This window comes from Cupressus sempervirens, chromosome 3 (genome assembly GCF_028749045.1).
Source record: "Cupressus sempervirens isolate cs-2001-9-10 chromosome 3, ASM2874904v1, whole genome shotgun sequence".
Lineage (NCBI taxonomy): Eukaryota > Viridiplantae > Streptophyta > Pinopsida > Cupressales > Cupressaceae > Cupressus > Cupressus sempervirens.
Genome location: NC_143120.1, coordinates 465,276,693 through 465,303,105, shown reverse-complemented (window position 1 = coordinate 465,303,105; position 26,413 = coordinate 465,276,693). Strand labels below are relative to the sequence as shown.

Here is a 26,413-nt window from a genome sequence, read left to right as displayed (position 1 = left end):
AGCTCCTGAGAGATACACAGCATAGAGTCCTTATCTAGGCCTAAATCTAGAGCCTCCTTAATGAAACCTTCTTGCTTTGCCCAAACGTCACCCGAGCCCTCACTCTCAGCTTTCCTGTGGAATAGGACTTCCATCGAGTCATCCCTCAATCTTTCCCTAATTATATTTGTGCTCAATTCATAAACCAAGTCCTCAAATGCTTCCTGTACCAGCCCTTTTCCTTTCCCACCCGCACCTGCAGAAGACGAGTCTGAATCAACATAATGTTTGTGATCTACAATGATTTTCTGCTTCCAGATCCCTTCTCCTTATCTGATCTCTATAAAGTTGGGCAAGGGGTGGATCTCGTGGCATTTCACCAGGATCCTAATGCCAACCTTGAGAGCTATCTTATCCACCCATTTTTTGTGTCTGACATAAGATCTTAACATGTCACCAATTATCTCCATTGTGGGTAGATTAACATATTCAAAAGGAATGTCCGGGAGATAGATCCAGATTGGAATCACATCCATTTTGGCCTTTTCCGGATTAAAGTTGATTGATATAGAACTGCATGGTCTTTCATAAAGTTGATTGCTTCCTTCCATTCAATATTTTCAATGGAGATATAGGAAACCAGAAGATGGTCTTTGACTGTGCTTACCATTTGCGGATTCTTAACCGGCTGAGCAGTATACTTTGGTGGCCAGATTTTCTGCTCTATTGACATGAAAGAGAATCCATTATCAATCTTGAGTCCGCTGTAGCTGTTTGTTCCTTGCCGGTCCCTGTTAAAATGAAAATTCTCCCGCAATCCATTAGTTGCTCGATGGCTTCCAAGGCGGGATCTCTCTGCATGTCCCTCCTCCTTCGAATGCTCTCACGACCCATTATGATTTCTCCCGTAGCCTTTCAAATTTCGTCTGCTGAATGGTCACATTCGATCACCATCGCCTCTGTAATAGAGATTCCTGTGCCGTTGAACCCCTAGCCCCTTAGTTGCCTCCGACACCATTAGTTCCTGTTTCACAGTCTAATTGTTAATTTGTAATTTTAGAATTCAGAAAACCATTAACTACAATTTATTCTATATCTATAGATTAAGTTATTTTGTGAGCTTTTTGGGATCTTGTATTGGTTTCCAGGCCATTAAGCTACAAAGAGAAACATACTTTCCAGTCCATTAAGCTACCAAGAGAAACATACTTTAAAGCATCCTAAAAACATGTATTGACAACCCTTGCTGGGGCACAACAAGCATATGCTTGTATATATCATGCATATTTATATTATTTTTCTATTAGATATCATTGAAACAGCTGTTACAAAATATAATATGAATGTTCAGATCTGATCTAGGCTAGCTCACCAAGTGAGACCACTAGGAAGAGTTCATATGACAAGAATTATTACAATGTTTAGCAGATAATCAAAAAACAAATCAGCTGTATATGATACTAGACTTCATTTTTGCTCCTATTAACCCAAGGAACCCATCCTTTGGGCACTTTCTTCCATTTTAGTATTTTGTTTACCTGTACATAGTTTCTATATGGATGCTCTTCTTCCACATTTGCTTGAGGCCGTGGAGCTGCCACCAGGGTCATCCCTGCAAGAGTTATAGCTGCTACAGTGATCTCTCTATCTTGCCGTGTTCTCTCAGCTGTGGTCCTTCTCCAAGTGAACCCATGTGAAATTCTGAATGTTCTTGCAGCTCCACTATGTATCAGGTCCAAGAATTTTTGCTCATCCATCTTCATACAATGGTAACCTGCACAATTTTGTGAAAAACGAGTCTCTGCAGAGACTCAGTAAAGGTGCCTATCTCTGCCTTCAAACACATCATCCTTTCATAATTTTTATACAAACCATGGAATCTTAACAGATAGAATACACCAAAAAATATTGGACCTTTTCTGGAGGCTCAAAAAAGATCTGGATAAGATATTAAGAATATTAAAGTTTTTATGCAAGTATAATCCAAACAAACTCCATATATCTTTGGCAGCAAGACAATCAAAAAAGATTAGGATAGAAAATTCACAACATTTGCAGAAAGAACAAATATTGAGGTCCCCATTAGGCTTCCTGACTGGCAGCTTGTGTAGAAAATATCCAAATGAAACCTAGCTTTATTGTGTTAAGTGGGTCTGCTCCAGAGGTTATTCGAGTTTTTGGTCCAATCTTCGCCAACAAGGTTATAATTCCAACAAGTGTTTAAACATTCAAGGATGGAGCAATTATCATATATAAGCCTATACAGAAACTTGGCTTTGGTATTAGGAAAGGGGGTTCCATCTGTCCATTTGAGGAGGGAGATTTCACCCTCTTTGATCACACCACTTTTGGGTAGAGACATTTTGCTACAAGCTTTGCTTAATAGTGAATAGGTCCTTCATTGGGTTTGGGGTATATCATACATTTGCCAAATATATCCTGCCCGCTCATAAGCTTCCCTTCATGAATACTGTCTGCAAAGCACCTGATGCTCTTTGTTGCCCAACTTCTAGTAGAACATGCTTGAAGCAAGGCCAAAGGCTTGTCTTCATGTCTAAGGTTCTACCACACTGACCTCTCATCACACGCTATATTATTACTATCACTGATGCTATTATATGTCACAAGATGCCTTACATAGTCCCAAGCCTTCCAAATAGCCTTAAATATACTAGATCCTACAATCTTGGATGAGAAGGGACCATACAAATGTCATTGATATGTAAATTCTTCCAAGTAGATCCTTTGCATGGTACAACTCTTGCAATGTTGTAACTAACTAGGATTTTCCAAGGTTCATTCCCTTGAGTGGTTTTGGTTATCCATTTAACTGCAAAGGTAATGCCTTGTAACATGAAATCTTTCAACCCCAAATCCCTAACAACCTTGCTCATCGTACACCTCTTCTAGTTGATTGCACAACTTTTATTATTTCCCCCAAACAACCTTGCTCATTGTACACCACTTCCAGTTGATTGCACGACTTCTATTATTTCTCCTCTCCTTTGACTAGAGGAAGCCCCTAATTTGCATTTGCACATAATCAACTTGAGCTTGGTTAAACATTGAAGCTGAATCATAATACACTTTGTAGGAGGATAAGATCTTCTAGCAGATTTGGAGCCTTCCTGCCAGAGACAGATAGTGTGAATTCCATTTGTTAAGTTTCTTATCTTATTTATCTTTTATCCACTCCTACATTTTCTTTAGATCAGGGCTAACAAAGAAGGGGATTCTCAAATACCTCACTAGGTGGTGTGACCCTCCCCAAGTTAGAAAAAACTTGTTACACCGGACAAAGGGTGATCATACCATGCTAGTATTATGGATTTAGGTTGAGATTCTTTGCTACTAGAGGCTGCACAAAACAAGTCCAGTTTATTCATGATATTGAGATATTATCCTCCTTTAGAGTGTCATCTACAAACTAGACATTAGAAAGTTCATCCCAACTATAGGCAAATTGACTCCTCTCACTTTAGGGGAGAGTGCATCGTCTTGTAGAAGGTAAAGGAGAGCATCTGCAACTACTACAAATAAGGTAGGGGCTAATGAACAACCTTACCTGATAGGTCTATAGAGCTCAAATGGTTCATACCTTGATCCATTAACTTCCACTTAGGCTAAAGCATCATTCATCAAGGCATGAACCATTTGACAAAAGAGCTTATGAAACCCAAGCTTTCTAACATCATGAATATAAACTTCAACTCAATCGTATCTGAAGCTTTTTCGTAATCAAGCAACAACATACAAACCTGCTGGTTAGAGACTTTGTTCTAATTCATCGTTTCTCAACAGGTAAGCAAATTCTCCAAGATTTGTCTACCTTTAACAAAGGTAGTTTGGGTTGGATTTACCACATGGGACAAAACCTCTTTCAAGCTCCAAAAAAGGATTTTGGCTAAAATCCTGAAAGACACATTAAGGGGATTTATAGGTCGCCGATCTTTAATTAATTTCCAATCCCCTTCTTTTGGAGATGGGTTTTATAAGCCCACTGTTAATTTTTTTTCCCAAAGCTATTCTATAATAACATCAAAGTATATTTGCAAAAGCTCTTCCCCAATCTAATCCAAATTTTCTTTGTAGAACTCGACAAAGACCCCCTTAGGTCTAGGTGCCTTACGATTGCTTTAAGGCCATGATGGACTTGTAGATTTCCACCACTATAATAGGTTTGTCTGCACAACTTCCTCATTTGAGACTTTTGCTGGAATAATACTTTTGATCTTGTTTCTATCTACTTCCGTAGCAGATCCTACCTCTTTAGAGGTAAACACTTTGGAGTAGAATGAGGCAAATGCATGGAGAATATCCTCTTGCTTCTTAATCTCCCTTCCATCCTCCCATAAACTGTCAATATTGACTTTAGCCTCCTAGAATTTGAGCATTTGAAAGAAATTTTCTGAGCCCCTGTCCTCGTGACTAGTCCAATTGAGTCAGGCTCTCATTTTGGCTAGCCGGGTCTTAATATTTTGAAAGTTTCTAAGGGAGTCCTTGGCCAGAGCTAAAGTCTCCTTAGCTTCTAGGCAAGTGGGCTTGTTCTGGAGACAATCTTTGGCATCAAACAACCTTCTATGCATTTCAGTTTCCGACCTATTGTCTTTTGCTTTCTTTCTACTTACCACTTGAAATAAAGTTTTCCAACTTCCGGCATTTTGAGCCCACCTATCAATAGCAATATCATAATCAATCATCCACTGGTAACATATAGTGCAACACCCTCTTTTCTAGTCATAGATTCTGCTGCTTTATGCTAGATTCAACCAATAATAGGGTGGTGGTTAGATAGTGTGAAAGGGATTACCCTGATCTCTGGACCATCAAGCTTTTTTCTAAATCTGAAGGCATTCGTATTGACAGAGACCTAGTCAATCTCTAGCATATTCTCTTGGCCCCTTGTTAGTAGTTTGTCCAAGTGAACCAAAGAGTTCTATGTCTGCCTTATTACCAACAAGTGGATCACATAGATTGTGTTTATTAGTGAGCCTATTTCAATAGATTTCTCGCTTCCCTTCCGCTCAAACTTACATGCACCAAATTTGACTTGGGGCCTTTTGACCATGTCAAAGTCTACACCCTGGATCCAAGGTATGCTGCCCAACTGACACATCCAATTCCATAATTCAATCCTCTCTCTATAGTCATTAGCAACATATACGACACAAATCCCTATCTCTCACCAATAACATTCATGATCAGCCATACTAATCTCTGGTAGGCAGAACACCCCTTCTTTGTGATAAATTCGCTCCATTTGGGGTCAATAAGTATGGCTGTCCCTCCTTTTCCTTTTTGGTGAGTAGTATACTAATACTTGGCATTGTTCCATATACACTAAATATTAATATCTAGATTGAATCCTACAATTTTGATTTCTTTGTAGGAGGATATCAACATTCTTGTTCATCATTGATGATATTTTGATATATAATACATGGGAAGAGCACTTGAAACATCTAGAAGAAGTGCTCAGTATTCTCGAGAAAGAATCATTGTATGCAAAAGAGCCCAAGTGTGAATTTGGTTTGACGGAACTGTTGTATCTTGGCCTTATTATCAGCTCTAAAGGAGTTAGTGTTGATCCTGATTTTTTTTAAGGAATTATGGATTGGCCTCCTACTATGAACTTGTCACAGCTGAAAGTTTTTTTGGGTTATGTGGTTTGTATAGAAGGTTTGTTAAAGGGTTCTCTCAGGTTGCTGCTCCATAGACTGATTTGACCAGAAAGGGAGCTTTTGCATGGTCTGAAGTTGCACAAATATATTTTGATCAGTTAAAAAACTTAGTAAGTGCATGTCCTGTATTGGCCATTCCCAATTTTACCAATCCTTCTGAGTTGCAATTTGATGCATCAGGTGAAGGAATATGTGCTGTTCTAACACCAAATAAACATCCAATTGCATATGAAAGTAGGAAGTTGAGAGGAGCTGAAAAGAGCTATTCAGTTTATGACAAAGAAACGGTAGCAATAATGTATGCTCTTGCCAAGTTTAGGCAAGACCCTGTGAGAGGTAAGTTCACGGTTAAGATGATCAAAACAGTCTTAATATTTTCTGAATCAGCAATATTTGAGTGAGAGACAACAAAGACAGTTGAGTAAATTACAAGCTCATCATTTTGACTTAGTTAACGTCAAAGGGAAAGAATGTGGTGGATGATGCGTTTTCAAGAAGACTACATATATGCTCATTGGTAGATATCAGAGCAGATTGGAAGAAGGTTATAGTGGGAGAATATGCAAAGAACACATGGGCTTCAAGCTTATTAGAGGGTGCAATACGTGATGGCAGGTACATAATTCAAGATGAACTCATTATCTACAAAGGTAGAATTTTCTTGGTGTCTAATTCTAAATTTAAACTAGTGGTAATAAAATCTTTTCACGATGCTCCTATGGCTGGTCATCCTGTTTTTTATAAAACATATAAGCATATTAGAGTGATGTTTTGTTTACAAGGGACTAAAACATGAATTTCAGAAATTTGTACGAAAATGAGAACACATTCCCTGCTGGTTTGTTGCAACATCAGCCCATTCCCAATAAAAAATGTGAAAGTAATCTATGGAATTTATAATGGGATTACTGGTTGCCCCTGGAAGGAATTGCATCTATATTGTGGTTGACAGGCTAACTAAACTTACTCATTTCTTTGCAATTTCAGCTACATATACAACAATTCGAGTAGGGGATCTATTTTGTCAAGAAAAATTTCAGACTTCATTTGATGCCTCAAAATATAGTAAGTAATAGAGATAAGAAATTTATGAGTCTGTTTTGGCAAGAATTGTTCAAGTTGTGTGGAAACAAACTCACTCCTAGTACAAGTTACTTCCCACAAACTGATGGTCAAACGGAAATTGTCAGTAAATGCTTAGAGGAATATTTGAGAAACCATGTCTTAGCGTAACAGAAAACATGGGTGAAATGACTGCATTTGAGTGAGTATTGTTATAGCGTATATATCACATCTCCATTAAAATGTCCCATTCATGGCTTGTAGCAATTATGAACCACCAAGCTTAATGGGCATACTTTTAAGTGATAGTAGAATACCAAAGGCTACAAATTGCTACAACTCAGTCAAAAATATGATGAAATTGTTGAAGGAGAACATACAAGAAGCCCAAAACTAGCAAAAACAATATGTGGACCAGTGTAGGGTGGAAAGACATTTTTGGGTTGATGACTAAGTGTATCTGAGGTTGCAGTCATACAAACAATCATCTCTTAAAAGAAATGCTGCAAAGAAGCTTAAGCCAAGTTTTGAAGGCCGTTATCAAATTGTTAAAAGAGTTGGAGAAGTGGATTATGAGTTGGAGATACCATCAAGCAAAAAAGTACACAATGTGTTTCATGTTTCGTGGTTGAAGAAAGCTTTGGGTCTAAATATCCATCTACAGTACTGCCACCTTTGGATGATGAAGGGAATCTGATTTTATTTTTGAAAGCCATCATTGAGACAAGGGTAAGGACTTTGAGGAAGCGTGTGATCAATGAGTATCTAGTAATGTGGAAAGACTTATTGGTGAAAGATGCAACTTGGGAAAATGGACAAATTTTGATGCACCTAGAACTGAAATTTCTTGAGGACAAGTAATTTTTGGGGAGGGAGGGCTGGGAATGTCTTTTCCTTAGTTTCTTAATCCACAATGAAAATTATTAAATGCTACCCCTACTAGTGTTGAATAAATTAGTAACTATATATTTCTAATGGCATTTGAATAGTCGATAGAAGAATATGTAATTTTCTGTCCAACGCAGAAGAAAAAGACAAATAGGCCCTATGTGGGGAAAGAGGGAAAGCAAGAAGACAGGGGAGTTATATATTAGAGGGAGAATAGAGTTATATATAATATTAGAGGGAGAATAGTTATATATTGAGTTTTTTACAGAGTGCCACCAATTGAGGTCGACTATTGGAGAACGCTGGTTTGTCTCTTCGAGAAGTTTGCTTTTCTTAGATTTGTGAGATGCTCTCAGAAAAGTTATCACATAAAACATGCGCTAGTATCTGAGGATTTAGGAGAGTGAATTGACAAGGATCAGTTGCGGATAGAACATGAGAAACCGAGGGGAATTTTTCCGTAAGTAAAGTAGAATGCATATTGGAATGCTATCCTTTATGCCTAGCAGAAACACATTTCGTAGAATATTATTGTGAGGCAGAACAGTAAAGATGAAGCTCTAAAGACATAATAATGCAGTCATATGAATTCAGTTTACCTGATAGGTAATGGGGAAAACATTTCGTAGGGAGAGAGCTCAGACATAGTAACTGCATTCATTCCTTCCTTCATTATGCATTACTTTTGAATGATTGTGAGTGCTCTGGTACCACAAAGGGAGAAGGTTAGTTGGACAGAGAAGGGAGGAGAAAAGCTGACTGTTTGTTATCAGTAGTGTCACAATTGAATAGTTCCGATGTAGTTTTCTGCCATCAATGTTGGAGTCTTGGCATCTCGTCTAGCATCTAGCGTATGGAAACCCAAAATCCATGACACTAGAAGAGTTTGACTAGGGGATCAAACCAAGTATTTGGACCCCATATACGATTGCATTAAAGGTAAACTGGGAGGTGCTGGAGCAGATTGTGCAAAGTTGAAGCTACAATCCGTTCAAGAAGTTGAAATGAACTCACAAGAAGGCCGGGAGCCATGTTTCCAATTTTCATAATGATAACTTTCTAACCATTTTCTGGAAATATAAAGGAAATATCTGTAAATGATGGATTCTTTAGCAGTCGTAATAAAATAGTAGTGCCTAGTTTAGCTCATAGTTTTTTCCTAGTATAATACAAGAATATTTTTGTTGAAGAATTCTGTTGCTAATTGGAAATTGAAAGTGGTAGCAAGATTTAGAAAATGACAAACTGTCACTTCATTGAATTTAACTGTTGTCACAAGGGAAGAACAAAATAACATAAAGCATCAAAGGGGTACCATATTTCAATAGATTAAGTTGTTCAATAATTTTTTTGGGATCTTTATTTGATATCTTCTTTGTTTCTGCAATGACACCTCCTTTGATTTTATTATAAAGTTATTGTTATTAACATATTACTTTTTATGATTCTTGTATAATTTGTATAATTGTACAACCAACCCTTCGGGAGAAAAGATTTGCAGGCTGGCAACCCAAACACAAACTGGTAGCTTAACATTTTGTTAAGATTGTTCAAACAATAAATGGTCATCAACATATAAAAATAAATTGAGGGGTGTGAAGGTCAAATTTGGCCTCCAAACTATCTTGAAATTCTTTTTAACTAATGCCATTAATTCTGATAAGAACTTGCTATATTTTTTGGCTTATTGGCTTCTTGACAGCCATGTGTATGAGAGATAAAAGAGAAGGTAGAAGCTATGTCTTCTTCAAGGATGTGTCTTACGTGTCAATTTGTTAGTTTGTTTCTTATCGCTCCAAGAAATGGGATTGCACACCCTTTCATCTCCATCATGCCTACTTTAAATGTATGTTACCCCAAGTTTCCGGAACGGGGGACAGGAGAATGGGTTTTTGGGACGGTTTATTCTTTTCCCACAGCAGGGAATGACAATGAGACAGCTATATAAAAGATAGAGAAAGTTTAAAATATATAGGGAAATTTTAAATATTCATTTGAAAACATGGATAAAGCATGCTTATATACATTATAGAACCTCAAAATATAAATAATTTAAATTGAGAGTTCACATAAGAGTGGAAGCTAAACACATTGTCAAAATTCAAGCATTAGTTTTATGGGCAGCCAGGTGATGGGTTTTTGGAAGATTCCGAGTTTCCGTGACATCCCCATTTCTGGGATGGATCAAATTGAGCTAGAAATGCGGCCTCGGATAACACTGCTTTAAATCCTCAAGGTGATTCATAGATCAGCAAAATAGCTTTGATTTAATTAAAAGCTAGTATAGGCATGTGCAGAGGATAGGCATTTGACAAGGATGCTAATTTCTTTGTGTTTAATTCGTGCAGAAAGTTTTTATTTCAAGCTGTTTTTATGTTTTAAAAACTAAAGTTCATTCCATCTCTAGCCAATCGTCTATAAACTCAGAAGCATTGATGCATTTCATAGAAATTTAGTGAAAAAGTAGAATTTCTTGTGTTTATTTTATAAACTGGACTAGCATCTGAGAGGGACAGCATATGAGCTAAATCATACATCTGTTAGAAAATAAAGGGTCAAATTTTGAATGTGAAAGCCTTTACTTAAAGAAAAGGTAAAATTTTGGATTTGTATGCATAATTTTAGGTATTAATGCTATTGCGTTTGTTTATTTTATAAACTAGAACAGTATCTGAGGGGGACAACATACGAGTTGAATCATACATCTGTTAGGAAATAAAGGGTCAAATTTTGAATGCAAAAGCCTTTTACTTAATATTGGATCTGTATGCATAAGGTCAGGAATTGATACTATTATTTCTAGCATCTAACATTAAATTGCAACTTTGTCTTACAGATCAAGGAGAGGAATGTTGGTGTTATTCACTAATGTACTTCTGTGAGCAACTTTCCAGCCTCAAAATTGATAACATTTATTGCTGTAGTGCTTATATATTTATGCTTTGTACAAAATTGCCCTTTGGGTTTCCTCATATCTTGCCAATATCTAGACATCGAGTGAAACAATTCATAGGAAATAATGAAGACCAAGACAAGGAAGTCTTCCACAAGAATTAGTAGTGGAGACCAGGTATGCCTCAGTTCTAACAGGAGACACAAAAAAATTCATCATGATCTTCAGGCTAAGGATAGAAAGGCTGCAGAATTGATAACATCTACGCAAAAGCGTAGAATTGGTAAGCAACATTCCTGTATATAGTCAGTTTGTTTACATTCTTTGTTCTAATGCATCTACCGGATATAAGGTCAAGAAGGGGGGATTTGTGAGTTCTTTAAAAAAATGTCAAAATCTGAATGGTTCTGATCTGGAGAATAACACTTAAAGATTACATTTGTGTGAATACTGTTTTTGTGGTTTTCAACTAATAATATTTGTTTTTGCACTAAAGCATTGAGTTACAGTGAGAGAAGACAACTTAGTTTGAATTTCTCATTTATTGCACATTATTTATCTCATGCATGCAGTAATGATTTGTTTTCCTTGTATAAGTTGAATGGATAATTATTCTTTTTTCTGCCCCAGTTCATTTATCAACTGGCATCTTTTCTGCCAAGCGTGAAAATGTGCCAGGAAAGGGTGTCAAGGCTGTAAGTGACGCTGTGGATTTGGCTGAGGATGTTTGTAGGGATCTGAGATTAGCTTTTTCTACCATTGATAGACCATGCATTGAGCGGAAGGTAATCCTTTTGTTTGTTGCCATTAGAATTTTAAATGTCTGCTTTGCTGCTTGGTGATTATTGTTTGTTTATTTCATAAGTTATCACTTCTATATTTGCTAATCTTTTCAAGCAGCTATTACAGATTGATGTGTTTGGGTTTAAGTTGAAATGTGACATGCAGATATGTTCAATATTCATTTGAAATATTTTTGTGCGAAGTGTTTGACAGTAGTAAACAAAAAATTTAATCAGGATTGTTTGACCTTGGGAACAACTTTTTGAAATATGTTCCTGTTGTGTTTTAGTTGGTAATACTGTATTCTTCTGACCTCATTAATATGGTGGGTTTTGTTGGGTGTTCACGATGTAGATCAGGATTTGGCAGTCTAATACAAGGAATGCCTTTGTTGGAGTGGTAGTATGTGTTTCCTACCTCCCTGTAGCGTGTGCGTATGTTTCAGAGAGGTAGCTTATCATCTTGATAAATTGGAGGATGTGCCTCTTTCAAACAGTGGCAGGCTAGGATTACTGCTCTAACAGCAAAAACGATATAGAAAAAACAATAATGTAGAGCACAAGATGGAAAGTGTGTTTTATAGGACATGTGCAGAAGAGCTTTTTAAAGAAATTAAGAAGTTTAACAATAAAGCGTTGGCACAATTAAAGATACTGAAATCTCTTGCCAAGGTATTATTTTTTAATGTGCCATATAAATGAAAAAGATAATTGTGGCAATTGATGTGCAGCCTTTTTATGTCCTATTATTTTTTGTTAAATCTAGTTAGTGTTGATGAGTGATGTTCAGCACTGGAAGCATGCATGCGTACATTCCTTGAAAGTATGGTAGAACTTTAGAGGAAAGTAGAGCATTGATGATAATGCCAGCATGTTGGCTGGCCTTGTGTCTGGGAGTGTGAGATAGTTTCAGAGGCCAAGATGACATTGCAGCTATGTTTTATAGGCAGAAGGAGTCTAGTGGATTTAGGTGTAAGATTGATTACTCCTATGTATCAAAGATTATGGTGTCCTTTGAAACTTGTAATTGATCTTGCCGCAGCGCAGACAGAAACTATTGCAGGGTTTTGATTTCATTCTAGAATATAGAGATGATTAAATTTACCTAGAAGATAGATATGAATTTAGTTAGACCTCTTTCTACAGACTTGTTGGGCACAACATTTGTTTATTCATCTGGTTGGATGAGATTCGTACTCAAGAGACATTTGCAGGTGTTTGCAACGCATATGTTATATGTTTACTTTGGAGGATGGAAAGTTTGGATAGGAGTTAAACCAGTTTTACTATTGTAGCTAATCAAGACCGGTCAGAAGAGACTTTTCACATAGAGACAATAAATGTCCACGGCAAGTACCAAAGTTTATAGATGAACACAAGAGTAGCCAATAAGATCTTGTTGGTAGTAACATGTGAAGGGTAGCTTGTTCTTGTAGTTTAGAGGATAGATGATGGATGCATCAGTTTTGAAGAATAAGCCTCAAATAAAAAATAATGTTTATTGAGGAAACTCAGTATCAGAATGAATAAAATGAACAGTCTTGTGTATGTGGCTTCCCAAATACAACCAATTGAAATGTAGATAATGTTGGCAACAAAATTATATGAAACATGATATATGTTTTAATGAGCTCGTGGGGTTAGTTTAAAACTTTAATGTGCTAGCTGTGATGGGGATGCATACTTTGTACACTCTTTAGCACATGACAAATGAGAGGAGTATCAATAGAATACAAAACCCCCTGCTATAATGTTTCACATAAAGAGCTGCTTTTCTTTGGTTGGCATTCTCAAATTATCTTGTCAAGTTAATTCTGTGTTATATTAGTTTTAGTTTTAAGATCAATTCCGTAATACCATTCTTGAGCCTAGGCTTGGAAACAAGAAAATTTTTCAATTGGAAAATTAGCCTTTTATTCAAATACTTTAAATTCTCCTCACCAACTGTTGCTGTTTTCATTCACTGTAAATTAGAGGCTCAGCAATACTAGAAAACATGGTCATTCAAAATAGCTTTTGACAGGTATTAATTTTGATGAAACAGTGAAAGATATGGTTTTAACCATGAATCACATACATATATTTCATTTTGGAAGTTATTTATGATACATTTTTATATTTTTCTATGAATTTTTAGAAGATTTAATAATTTATACTTTATCAAATAAGTAATTAATTAAGGTTAACTACCGTGTTAGAAAGAAGAAATTATAGGGATAGTGAAGCACATCATGGGAATAAGATAAGAAATGGGAAAAATGAAGTAACTTTCTAGAAGAATGATCATATGTGAGGTTGCAACATTCAGAATGTTGATATTGGCTTGAAAATTTGCCGTTTCAAGCTTCCAAAAAATCTCAAGGATGAGCAGAATTTGTGTTAGACTTAGAAGATTGTAAAAAAGATGTAATATTATATGAGACATCTTCGAAAGCTAGAAGGGATGATTAATAGAGTGCCATATTTGCCAAATTTATAAGGTGGTGCAAATTGGAGATGTTTAAAATGCTAGGATGTCAAAGGAATTGGCTTTTCAAGTTTGTTATATGGTTCAAATCATGAGGCTGCTATCACAAATTTGGTGGTGTCAAATTTGTGACTGCAATCACATTATTGTTTAAGTAGAGAGATTTTACAAAAATAGAGGAAAAATTAGGATCATAAGCTGGGCTACATGGTACACCTTGGGTTTTAGTGGAAAGGTTAAAGAAACAATTAAATGTAACTAAAAATGCTAAAGGCATGGATGCCAAATTAAGTGCAATAGATAGAGTAGAAATAACGAAGTAGGTAGTTTCCATCTTTCTTGGATGAATTTCTCAAGGTAATCTTTAACTTTTTCCAACTTACAGATTTACTTTACTCATTACTGCATTATTAGTTTATCTTATTTTCATTGCTTTTACTAGTCACTGAAATTTTATTTTATACTTTTTTGTTTTAGTTCTAGTTGTTTCAGTTAGAGTTCTGTGCTTGGTGGATTGTGAGAAAATTGCAGTGGGTTATTGATATGAGACCATTGACAAATTTAAGGCATCCAACATTTCTATTGGTTTATTAAATTTTAAAACAAAATATGAATCTATTTGGTGCACAACTGATCAACTGTTTAATCTCATTGAAGCTGTCCTATTACTCGAAATCTAAATTCTTCTTCTCCAGTTCCTTCATGGTTGATGAGGAGGTTATGGGTGGCCGTAACACATTCATAGAGAGGATGATCCTTGATGGATTCCTTAAAGACATGATTTTGGATGAATTGTAGCTTTACAAGGCTGTAGAGGAGAGATTTTTAGTAGCTTCATGGATTTGAAGGAGAATGATTTAGCAATGAAGTTGAAATAATGTCAATTATAAAAAGTTTACCAATTTACTTACAATTCTATTAATGTTGCTTGTAGATTTGTGATGAGAAGATTATGGTGCAAAAACACTAAATCTCAAAGCCTTTCTATTTAGCCTTGTAGTTCTTTTATGTGTGAGTATAATTAAAGCACATTTAAGGTCATTTATACAAGGAGTGTAATAGATTGACTTGAATGCACCTGAATGACCTTATTTTGTATGGTATAAGTCACGTCTTTGTGCCAAAAACTTGAAGGGAAAGGAGACGCTAGGCAATTAATTCAGATGACATTGATCCTTATTTTAATCAGATTATCATTGTTGCAGAACCCTTTTTTCGTGTGGATGAAGTCATTAATATATAGAGGAAAGCAACATAGAGTAGGCAGTAACGTAGAGATGGATTTAGAAGTGTTTGTATGAGTTTCCTTGAATGATCATGATATGCTCAAGGAAGATATTGCTTTATAATTGGAATCAGTACCATCTAGTTTGAGGCACTCAAAAATTGCTGAGAATCTTTTTTTGATTGGTAACATTATTGGTATTGTATTGATTATAAAAGAGAGTTACATTATAAGTGGTATGAACAAATACCATTCTACCATGACTACCCATTTCCTAGCCATACCTATGCCATTACACAAAATTTCAGAGTATGAACACTCTGCAAAAGTCTAGACCACCCGACCCATTACAAACAAGAAAAACAAACGAAATAGGGAATTCATTTGCATACGCCGCAATCACCACCATCTGATTTTGTTAGTCCTTGAACCAGTGTGCAGCTTCGTCACGAGTAAAGGTTGTTATTGATCAATCTTCCATCACCGAAAACCCCTGCCTCCCTCGACAACTCTTTACCACTTCCTGCCCCTTCTTCGTCAACTAATGAGGCATCTACCCAGACTCCCTTTGAAGTGGACGCACCCCCCTCTAGTTAGTTCTTTACTATTTTATGGTGTAATTGTTGCCCTGGAGTGAGCGTACTCTTCCGTGGCACGACCTTCATGAAGCCTCGTTTGTTCTCCAGCGACGCCCAGATTTGCTTAGTCAGGAACTCCACTGCCATTTTCTACCCCTGCTCTACTTTGGGGATATGGGCACCTTGTGGATTTGAGGAAGACCACACAACTAGTGGCTAGACTGAAGAATCCCCTCCACCAATTAGCCTCCAAGGCTTGAGACCAACTCTCTCAATTATGTCTTCCAGCCTCAAGAGCTACTACCTATCCACACATGTTGCAACAACATGACGAACCTCCTCTTTTGATTCCCCCACCATCAATGCAAGCACAACAAACAACGACACCGCATCTAGGTTTAATCTCTGCTTCTAGAATGCGTTCAGGTATTCTGGTCCAAGCCTCAATTGCACACCCTCCAGGAAAGCCGGGTCGTCGAAAACAAAAATGTGTTTGAGACACTGCATGGTAATCTAGTCTTCGTAAGTCTGCATCTAAGAATTAGAGCTCAGAGCGAAATTAGCCTCCATTTCTGTCACGATAGGAAAAAATGAGCATGGCCTTCCTACTGTCTAAATTTAACTCCCTTGGAACTCTCTGGAATCGAAGTACCAAGGAAAGGAGACACTCAAGCTGACATGCGTGGAAGATCGGGTATTTGAGAATCAGAGCCCAGAGCGAAATTAGCCACCATTTCTGTCATGATAGGAACAAAATGAGTATGGGCTTCTCGTTGTCTAAATTTAACTACCTTGGAACTCTCTGGAACTAAAGTACCAAGGAAAGGAGACAATCAAGCTGACACGCATGGAAGATTGGGTATCTTTGCATGCCATGGTATGATTTAATGTTGTCGGAAGTAGAAATCATGATGCCTCCCCTAAAAATCACTTAGGATGAAAAATTTCAATTGTGATTTAAAGTGTCTATTGGCCTAACAATAATACTCTCTTTAATCTAGGATGAGGTGACGCAGGTCCTCAATAATTTCATTTTGGGACGCCATTGCTAGATTAGCACCCAAGTTGGCTAACAAGTACGCCACCCTGCTTGCTTCTCGAAATGAATGAGAGACCTTAAAGTCATCAAATTCCAGAAGTAAGTCTTTGATCTGTTGGATATATTTATCAATGTGCTAAGCCTCCATCTTACCTCTCTTGATGCCATTTATGATGATCTCCGAATCCCCTTCTAAATGGGCTCTTTTAAGGCCTAATTTTGCTCCTAAGACTAGAGCCTCTCTGGCTGCATAACATTCTGCGATGTTATTCGTGCCATCTTGCAAGTGTTTAGCCGCAAAAGCGAGAATATTGCTCTTATGGTCTCTTGCTACACAACTGCACCTCGATACACCTAGGTTTCTCCTAGTCGCCCAGTCAAAATTTATCTTGACCCATCCATCCTTTGGAGGTGTCCAAAACACTGTTGCCCTGTTAAAAGTTGGATTACCAATGAGAAATCTTTGAAATATTTATTTGGAGTTATGATATATAATGACGATTTGATGTGCATTGTACTCTTCTCTGGTCTATAATAAAGGAAAACATAATTATGCCTTCACTAGATTCAACTTTTTGCACACTATAGAATTTTAGTTTACTAGTTTATGCATTCTAATCTTCTGAATCCCAAGTTTGAGTCAATTTTTAGTTTTACTGAGTTTTTGCCGATTTTGAGTTTTTGCCAATTCTTGGTTTTTGAACTACACAATTAAGATTCCATTACATAGCTAGTTTAGGATAGGAGAGTTATTAATTATGCCAAAAGCATTTTCTCTATGAAATAGATTAGTTAACTTTGCATACCAATGGTTCAAAGCATGATAGAGGCATGCAATATGATTGAAGAGTGCCTCACTGCCAAATTTTGTAGTTGGTTTTTACCTTCTCACTATTTATTGTCCATTTCCTAGTGTAGTTTTGTCTTGATTGCTCATATAAATACTTGTCCTCAATGAAATGCATTTCCAAAAAGTTTTATTTGGTGGGATTGGTAAATAGTATTTATGTACCTCTGTTAGAAGAAAATGTAATCATATCAATTTCTTTTATGGAAAACCCTACAGTCATAATGTAATGTCCCCATCTTTTTAGCAACTAAGTCGAGTTCTTAGCCTTCATGTTCTCCAAAGGCTAAGTGGAGAAATAAGGGGAAATTGATTAAATTAATTTCTTATAGTCTTTAAATAAATTAAAATTAAAAGGTGACTATATTTAATTAATTTAATTAATTATCTTATTACAAGGGAGAAGCTTCTAGAGAGTGCATTAATTATTAGAAAAGGGGAAAGCCTCTAGTAATTTAATTTGATAGAAGCACAATTAATTATTGTATTTGCAAGGGAGGAGTTTCTAGAGAGTGCATTAATTATTGGAAGGGGGAAGCTTCTGGTAAATGCAATTAATTAATATTTTATTTCCTTCTAGAAGGGTGAAGGAAAAGTATAAATAGAGGTGGGAGCTTCATTATTTAGCATCAGATGTTGTTGAATTGCATTTGATAGGAACTTGGATATATAGTTCTGTTCTTGGTATTAGAGGACGTCCATCCTCTCTTGTGACATTCTAGATGTCATTCCCTTGGGGTTTGGCCTTTGGAATACATTGCTATCAACTCATTAACAGACAGCTTGGATGCATTTCCAGCTACAGGCAAATTGGGTGTAATTAGTGAGTTGAACAGTTTGTTATGTATTTGATGATGCTGGAGTAATTAGTGAGTTGCTATGTATTTAATTTTATTAGTTTGAGAACTAATATTATTTCAGTAGTAGTTCAATTTTCAGTTTGCATGAATTCCTTTTTGTTCATGTTATGTGGTTTAAATCTATGCAAAGACATTACAATCTTTTTCAGCAATTGGTTTAGTTCTTGGACATTTCTAGGGTGCCCATTACAGTGGTATCAGAGTTTGGTTCCAAAGTGTTTGACGAAATGTCAAACATTTGAAGTATAAAAGATGTTGGTGTTTGAAGAAGATATAACTTGTTTGGGGTTATTACAGTGGTATCAGAGCTATAAGTCCTGCCATCCTGTGGAGGTCTGATAGGGAATTTGGGATAGCCGGATAGAGGGAAAAGTGTTTGACAAAATGTATATTGGTCCAAATCAGGATGTGATGTTTAGACGGTAACTGATTACATTAGAGGAGGGGCAATGTATGCAAGAGGGGCAAAACAGGCGAATGGATATGATGTTGCAGCTTATGGCTAGACAAATGGGCATCAATATTAATCTAGGTGATGCCAACAATGGAGGAAACGACAACAATAGGGGCAAAATAATAATGGGACCGAGGCACGTATAAAGCCACCCAACTATGATGTTGGTGATGTGAGTGTTTCAACAGAGTCAGTAGATGTGGATTTACGCTCCAGTATTATTGATTCACAATCTGGTGTTGAGTCATGTGTGTAGAGTCAGGAGTCCACATATGAGGCTTTGTCAGGGGATGGTGATACAACAATAATTGGATTAGGAGAATGCGAGGATACTATCATATCAACAGCCACTTATGTGTCAGTTGAACCATCCAATGAGGAGTTTAGCAACATGCATGCAGTTGTTGATGTGTGTTCTAATGATGGCACACATGTTGATGATTATGAGTTTTCATCAACTATAGATTCGGTTCAGTTTTCTTTTGCGGCAGTTAGTGTTGTTCCTGTGTCCATATATTTTGATGTGGCTACACCTATTGCTGATATAGTTGGCATGAGTGCATATGGTTTGCTTGTAGCTACATCTTTTTCAGTGCATGTTGGTGATGATTAGGGTTCCAGTCCAATATCTATTATGTGGGTGAATACAAGGAAGAAGAGTTTTCATCGATCTTCTACAGAGTTTCCTTTTGGTGACATTTTGACTTATACATCATCAGCACAAGTTTTGGGCGCTAGGCTGCAGGACATGTGGTTGGTCCTAATGATGCTGGTTTGTAGTTGGTTTAATGTCCACAGGGATGTCACATACTACTTCATTTGAGATCCGGGTGGAGGTTGGAGTTCATTGTGTCGCTGGATTGCTTGAGGACAAGCAGTTTCAAGGAGGGCGGACTGTAATGTCCCCATCTTTTTAGCAACTATGTGGAGTTCTTAGCCTTCACGTTCTCCTAAGGCTAAGTGGAGAAATAAGGGGAAATTGATTAAATTAATTTCTTATAAAGTGATTAAATAAATTAAAATTAAAAGGTGACTTTATATTTAATTAATTTAATTAATTATTGTATTACAAGGGAGAAGCTTCTAGAGAGTGCATTAATTATTGGAAAGGGGGAAGCCTCTAGTAATTTAATTTTCTAGAAGCACAATTAATTATTGTATTGCAAGGGAGGAGTTTCTAGAGAGTGCATTAATTATTGGAAGGGGGAAGCTTCTAGTAAATGCAATTAATTAATATTTTATTTCTTTCTAGAAGGGTGAAGGAAAAGTATAAATAGAGGTGGGAGCTTCATTGTTTAGCATTGGATGTTGGTGAATTGCATTTGATAGGAACTTGGATATACAGTTTTGTTCTTGGCATTAGAGGACGTCCATCCTCTCTTGTGACATTCTAGACGTCATTCCCTTGGGGTTTGGCCTTTGGAATACATTGCTATCAACTCATTAATAGGCAGCTTGGACGCATTTCCAGCTACAGGCAGATTGGGTGTAATTAGTGAGTTGAACAGTTTGTTATGTATTTGATGATGCTGGAGTAATTAGTGAGTTGCTATGTATTTAATTTTATTAGTTTGAGAACTAATATTATTTTAGCAGTAGTTCAATTTTCAATTTGCATGAATTCTTTTTTGTTCATGTTATGTGGTTTAAATCTATGCAAAGACATTACAATCTCTTTCAGCAATTGGTTTAGTTCTTGGGCATTTCTAGGGTGCCCATTACACATAATGGTCTTTTTTCAAGCCATGCCATAAAGTAGCAATGCCGTGTAGCCTTGCAAGATTGTTTAAGTAAAAATCTCAAATAAATAGCTATGCTTTTGAGATTATTTGTAGAAAAAACAATCATAATTTTTAAATATTAATAATTCTATTTCTTTGGTTTTAGAAATAGAGTTTAATAATAAACATATTTTATTAAGAAGTTTTAAAATAAAAAATAAAATTTAAAAGAATATTTTGTTGTGTATTATTTTTTCGTGTCGATTATTTGTAGCATTTTCATATTCAATTTATATTATGATTATATTTGAACTTATATTTTATTTAATTATATCTATTAAATATACATAAAACTTAAGGTATACTTATTATCTAATATTAGATTATTTTACAAATTATATTATTTAAATTCAATGTTAAACAATATAAAGTAATAACATTCGATTGTATTATAATAATATTTTATATTTTAAAATGACTTAATGTTGTTGTAATCATATCAAATATTATACATAAATGTTTTAAGCTTCATCAATAAATACGTTAGAGGCTTCCCTAATGGGTATATACTATGTAAGGACCCCTTCATACATAGATGTATACTCAAATATATTGATTAACATCACTTTCCATATCCTTCTCCATCTCTCTATTCACATCTGTCCCTCTCACCCACTCCCTCTATATATTCAACTCTCTCCCACTTTCTACCTCTTATTCCCCCCACCCCCCTCCCACCCACATGTCTCCCTTTCTCATTTATCTATCTTTGCCTCTATCTTCATATTTATCTCTACTGCTATCCATATATTTCTCTCTATTCCCCCCCTCCAATCTTATTTTCATGTCCCTACTTTTCTTTATCTCTTTATCTATCACCCTTAGATACCGGTGCGTCATGTTTTCTGTGGGATGTGGGTGCAGATGCGCCGATGTTTTTGGGTTTTGCACGGAGGTGGGTAGGAAGTGCAATCCCTACTTGTGGATGCGTGAGGGATGCTTGGGAAAGCATCCATAGAGCATTGGTTGAGCATCTGGGAGAATCCACGGAGCATCCGGTTGTTCTAAGTGCCATGTTTGATTGACTGAATTTGATTTGTGAATCTTGAGCCTTGACTCTTGATCGATCGACATTGAACCATGAACAATGTTTTGATTTTGTAATTCAAATTGCATTGGAATCTTGAACATGGATAATTTACTAATTTGACATTACTGTTATTTCAATTTGAATATGCTACTTGCTATGGAATGGTTTATTTTTGTATATTTCTTGCATTTCGTTGCATACATAAATTTTAGTGTGTGTATATATATATGCATCCATAGAGCATTGGTTGAGCATCCGGCTGTTCTAAGTGCCATGTTTGATTGACTGAATTTGATTTTTGAATCTTGAGCCTTGACTCTTGATTGATCAACATTGAACCATGAACTATGTTTTGATTTTGTAATTCAAATTGCATTGGAATCTTGAACATGGGTAATTTACTAATTTGACATTACTGTTATTTCAATTTGAATATGCTACTTGTTATGGAATGGTTTATTTTTGTATATTTCTTGCATTTCTTTGCATACATAAATTTTAGTGTGTGTTTATATATATATATATGGACGCACCCAAACGCATCCAAAATCCCTCCAAAAAAAATCCGCGCATCAGCACCTTGCACCCGCATCAGCATCAGAACCAGCATTGGTGACTTAGCTATCACCCCATCTTTATCTTCGTCTACCCCACTATTTTATTCTCTCTTCCTAAACCTCTCTATATATCTTTTTCCCTCTATCTCTATGTATGCATATTTCTTCTTCTATTTCTCTTTTTGTCTCTATCTTGTTATCCCTCTATATTACACTGAAACCTCTCCCTCTTTGTAGCGTCCCAAACGCATCCAAAATCCCTCCAAAAAAAATCCGCGCATCAGCACCTTGCACCCGCATCAGCATCAGAACCAGCATTGGTGACTTAGCTATCACCCCATCTTTATCTTCATCTACCCCACTATTTTATTCTCTCTTCCTAAACCTCTCTATATATCTTTTTCCCTCTATCTCTATGTATGCATATTTCTTCTTCTATTTCTCTTTTTGTCTCTATCTTGTTATCCCTCTATATTACACTGAAACCTCTCCCTCTTTGTACTCTCTTCATCTTTCTATCTTTCCCTTTCTCATGTCACGTTCTCTCTCCGTCTTCTTCTCCCCATATCTTTTACCATCCCGTCTCTTTTTCTTTCACCAATCTCTACCTCCTTACCCTTTTCTAAATCTCACTCTCCACTCTTCATTGTAACTCGATCCTATAAGTAGATTTATAGTTGTGATCCACATTATGCTATTATTTCACTTATACCTTTTTCTCTCAGATAACACCATTTGCTAAAAGTACTATGAATTTCCCTGGACTACATGAATGCATTCAGAACATAAACCAAAGTTTTACCCAATTGACTTTCCATATCTCTTTGGCATACCCATTGCACACCAAGGTGCAATTGCTAGTTTTCTAATTGCAATAATGTCTAACCATAGGTATGATGTTTTATCCCAGAAAATTGGAGATTCTCTCTACCCAATTAAATGCATGTTAATGTTTCCTTGACAATTGAGAATACTTCTGAAATGGTTTGGTGGAGCTGTAAAGGTAACATGTTTTAAACTTCTTATTGCAGTTTCAGTTACTACTGTCATCCTGCTGTCACTTTTTCTAATATTGTTCAAGGATGATGTACCATAATAGAAATTGATTTTATATGCATACTTGCTGCAAATTCACTTTAGCGACAACTAAATAAACACTCAGCCTTTCTATCTGAATACTTTAAATTTAAAAATCTGTTCATTTGAAGGATTACTCTTGGTTTTTGAGGCCTCATTGAGATCTTATTTTGTTTTTCACCAAGCATAGTGTTATAAAATCTAATTAATAATATCTCTTGCAAAAGCTTTAAGTTGCAGTCCTTTGGAAAATGCATTATATGTGCAAAAGTAATAAAATAATGAATTTCAGGTTTGTATTCCGAAGATTTCTCCGCCTGATGTGGAAACCATATTTTCACCTGTTTACCACATTTCAGCAGATGCTGCAGGTGGAACACTGACAAGTTCAAGTGATATAGGTAAGATTGAGCATTTCTTATATATATTTTTTGACATTTAATTTTTCCAGCAACTTTTTACATTTAATTATTTACCAGACGTGTGGATCTAGTGCAATTTGGTGTTAAACTTTAAAACTATCATTTTTGGGTGTAAATTGTAAAACACTGCTTGACTAAAGGTATCCTATATCTTTTCCTGAATGAAATGGTTATTATTACACACTAATTCCCCAAACAGAAGAAGAAGCTGGAGGAAGGGTAAAGGATGTAACTAAGGAACTTGAAATGAAGTGCATTTAGCTACTTTTAATTAAAAGGAACTTGAAATGAAGTACATTTAGCTACTTTTAATTAAGTGCCAGCCCGATTAAAAAAGTCAGCTCCCTGTTCTATAATTTGCTTAAATATATGTTTGACAAGAAACCAGAATAATTTATAAAAAGACACTGCAATAAAATGTTTTTGGTGAGATCATTGTGGATGTTCTTAGATGTTCATTTGTTACCATGAATCCCACCATATCATGTCAGCCTAGATACATCCATGGTCCAAAGATGTACACATGTTATGCTGGTCCAATTCACTTGGCTCCTGCTACACATGTATCTGTTAATGGAGTTCAACTCACTTATATTTGTAGTAGAGAATGGGTTTGGCATTTCTAGAGTCTCTCCATTTTATAATACACAAATCTACAGAGTACAAGAGAAGCATGGAGAGGGAAGCCTTTTGCGTTAAAATAACCCGAAACCATAAGGCAGTTGGCAAGCTCAAGTTATTGAACTTGGGTCATGTGCTTTCGTTGCACTATCAGTGTCACCAATTTCCATTATTCAACAGCTATCATAATTATTTTGAGCTCTGCTTTGTGAAGATTCTTAGTTTGATTATTCTGTTGGGAGTGGGTATGCTTTACAATGCTGTCAGCAAGAGCCTAACTTCATTTCAAGATCCTGAATTATTATTTGATTTTGTGGGTTTGTTCGGTAATTGAAAGAGAAGCTCATGGTGTTTTCAACAAGTGACATGTTATTCATGTTTGTACTGGAGCCTCTTAGATCATTTCTGAAGCCTTGACACATATCCTTTATTGTGTGGTATAGGTAGAATTGAAGAACAAACTCTAGATACAACAGAACAATAATGAACAGCTAGAATTATGTAGTATAGGAGCAACAAGCAATAATGCAGTCTCTATATTTAGAATCAAGTTATGCTACTAATAGTTAAAGGCTGTTAAGGGGTATGTTGAGATAGGGGTGAGGTAGTTTGTGTGTGGCATGGCTCCGGTTGGGTTTTGCCACTTGTAAGATCAAATGACAGTCTTGCTTGAGTTTTCCCCAAGTATTTTGAGATACCAATCTTGTGTAGGTTTTGGAAAATGTCATGGCACATATTTTTGACTGAGATTTGAGTTAGCAGTCTCGCTTCAAGAATCCAGAAAATCCAATGGCAAAAACTTATAGTGGAATGAGCTGATTTCCTGTCTGCAGATATTCTAATCCCCAAGGCATTGAGAATTTGGGAATTTATGGAAATCATATTTGGTATATTGAATGCTTATTTTTCTATATATGAACGGCAGTCTATCCCTGGCTGGGAAGAGTGTTTGCATGACTCTGGTTAAAGCTAAATAATTGCACTGCACAACAATTAGAAGGATATCAAATTTCCGACTTAAACTTTTTCAAATGACAGTATGGGTTATCTCAAAACCAGGAGTAGATTTTGTAGTGCTGAAAGAAAATAAAAAACATTGGCAAGACATAAATTGCTGCAACTAAAATCGTGTTTACCAATTTTTTTTGGGAACTTTTGCAATATTAATCTGTAGAGAGTCCTTGTAGGAAAAGTTTGTTTCCATACTTGATTGCAGTATAGTGGCAAATATTGCGGTATCACAGGCAGAGTTTTTGCATATGATAATGATCTTGAAGGTTTCACTGTACATTATATATGCTGATTCATATGTGCTGGCGTTGTGACAACAAGCCCAAGGCATTGAAAAACTTGGAGCTGCATATGTAATTAGTGCTTGTTGGAATATGGACAATGATGCAAGAGCACGTGCCAAAACTAGAGTTCATGTAGCATATTTGAGAGTATTATAATGTTTTGGTAGATGGCACAAGGGACTGTAAATAGTTAGAAAGAATATTATATTATGGTAAAATAATGAATGTGTTATTAAACAGAGATCATGAATGATCTATACATACAATATACAAGAGAATGTTTCTATAACAAATAGGAGAGAGGAAATAGAAACATTCTTGTAGAGTGAAAAATAATGAATAAGAAAGTTTCTATAACGAACAAAAGGAATGACCATTAGAAAAAGACAGAAGGGAGAGTAAATAGAAATTATCTAATATTGCAATACCCTCCCTTAATGGTCAATCTATCTTCAAAAAACAGAAATTTGCATGTCCTCAAAAAGCATAAAAGGCAGCCTCGGGTTGATTAGAGAGGTCTGCACGTTCCGCAATGTTGGCGATCAGAAGAAATGCGAGTCTTGCATTTTTTGATCACATGACCAAATTTGTGGTAGTAGTTGCATTGGATTTGCTTCTTCTTGGAGCTATTATGAGACTGAGAAGATGACTGAGATGAGCCTTTATCCTTATGAAAGGATTGGGCTGAAAATGCTTGTTCAGAGGAGGAAGAAGGAGCACTGCTACCAAACTATTGTTTCCAACGGTTCTGCTGGTTTTGGTGCACATATCTAAGAATTTCAGGTTAACGTTGTTGAACGTCTCAATAAAGTGCTCATAGGATGGTGGCAAGCTTTTCAGAGTATTGACCATCGTATCCTCTTCCTCCATTTTAT

At 36.1% G+C, this 26,413-nt stretch overlaps 1 protein-coding gene across 2 annotated transcripts in view; it reads left to right on the top strand.

Annotated features, from left to right (window-relative positions):
• The window catches only part of LOC149567136 (uncharacterized), a 51,752-nt gene that overhangs the window by 7,873 nt on the left and 17,466 nt on the right, over nucleotides 1–26,413 (top strand). For both annotated transcript variants that reach the window (XM_089820341.1, XM_089820340.1), the window contains exons 2-4: nucleotides 10,447–10,786; nucleotides 11,134–11,288; nucleotides 23,493–23,601. In XM_089820341.1, coding sequence (XP_089676467.1) covers nucleotides 10,630–10,786; nucleotides 11,134–11,288; nucleotides 23,493–23,601 — 421 coding nt within the window. In that variant the 5' untranslated portion in view covers nucleotides 10,447–10,629. The remainder of the gene's footprint in view (nucleotides 1–10,446; nucleotides 10,787–11,133; nucleotides 11,289–23,492; nucleotides 23,602–26,413) is intronic.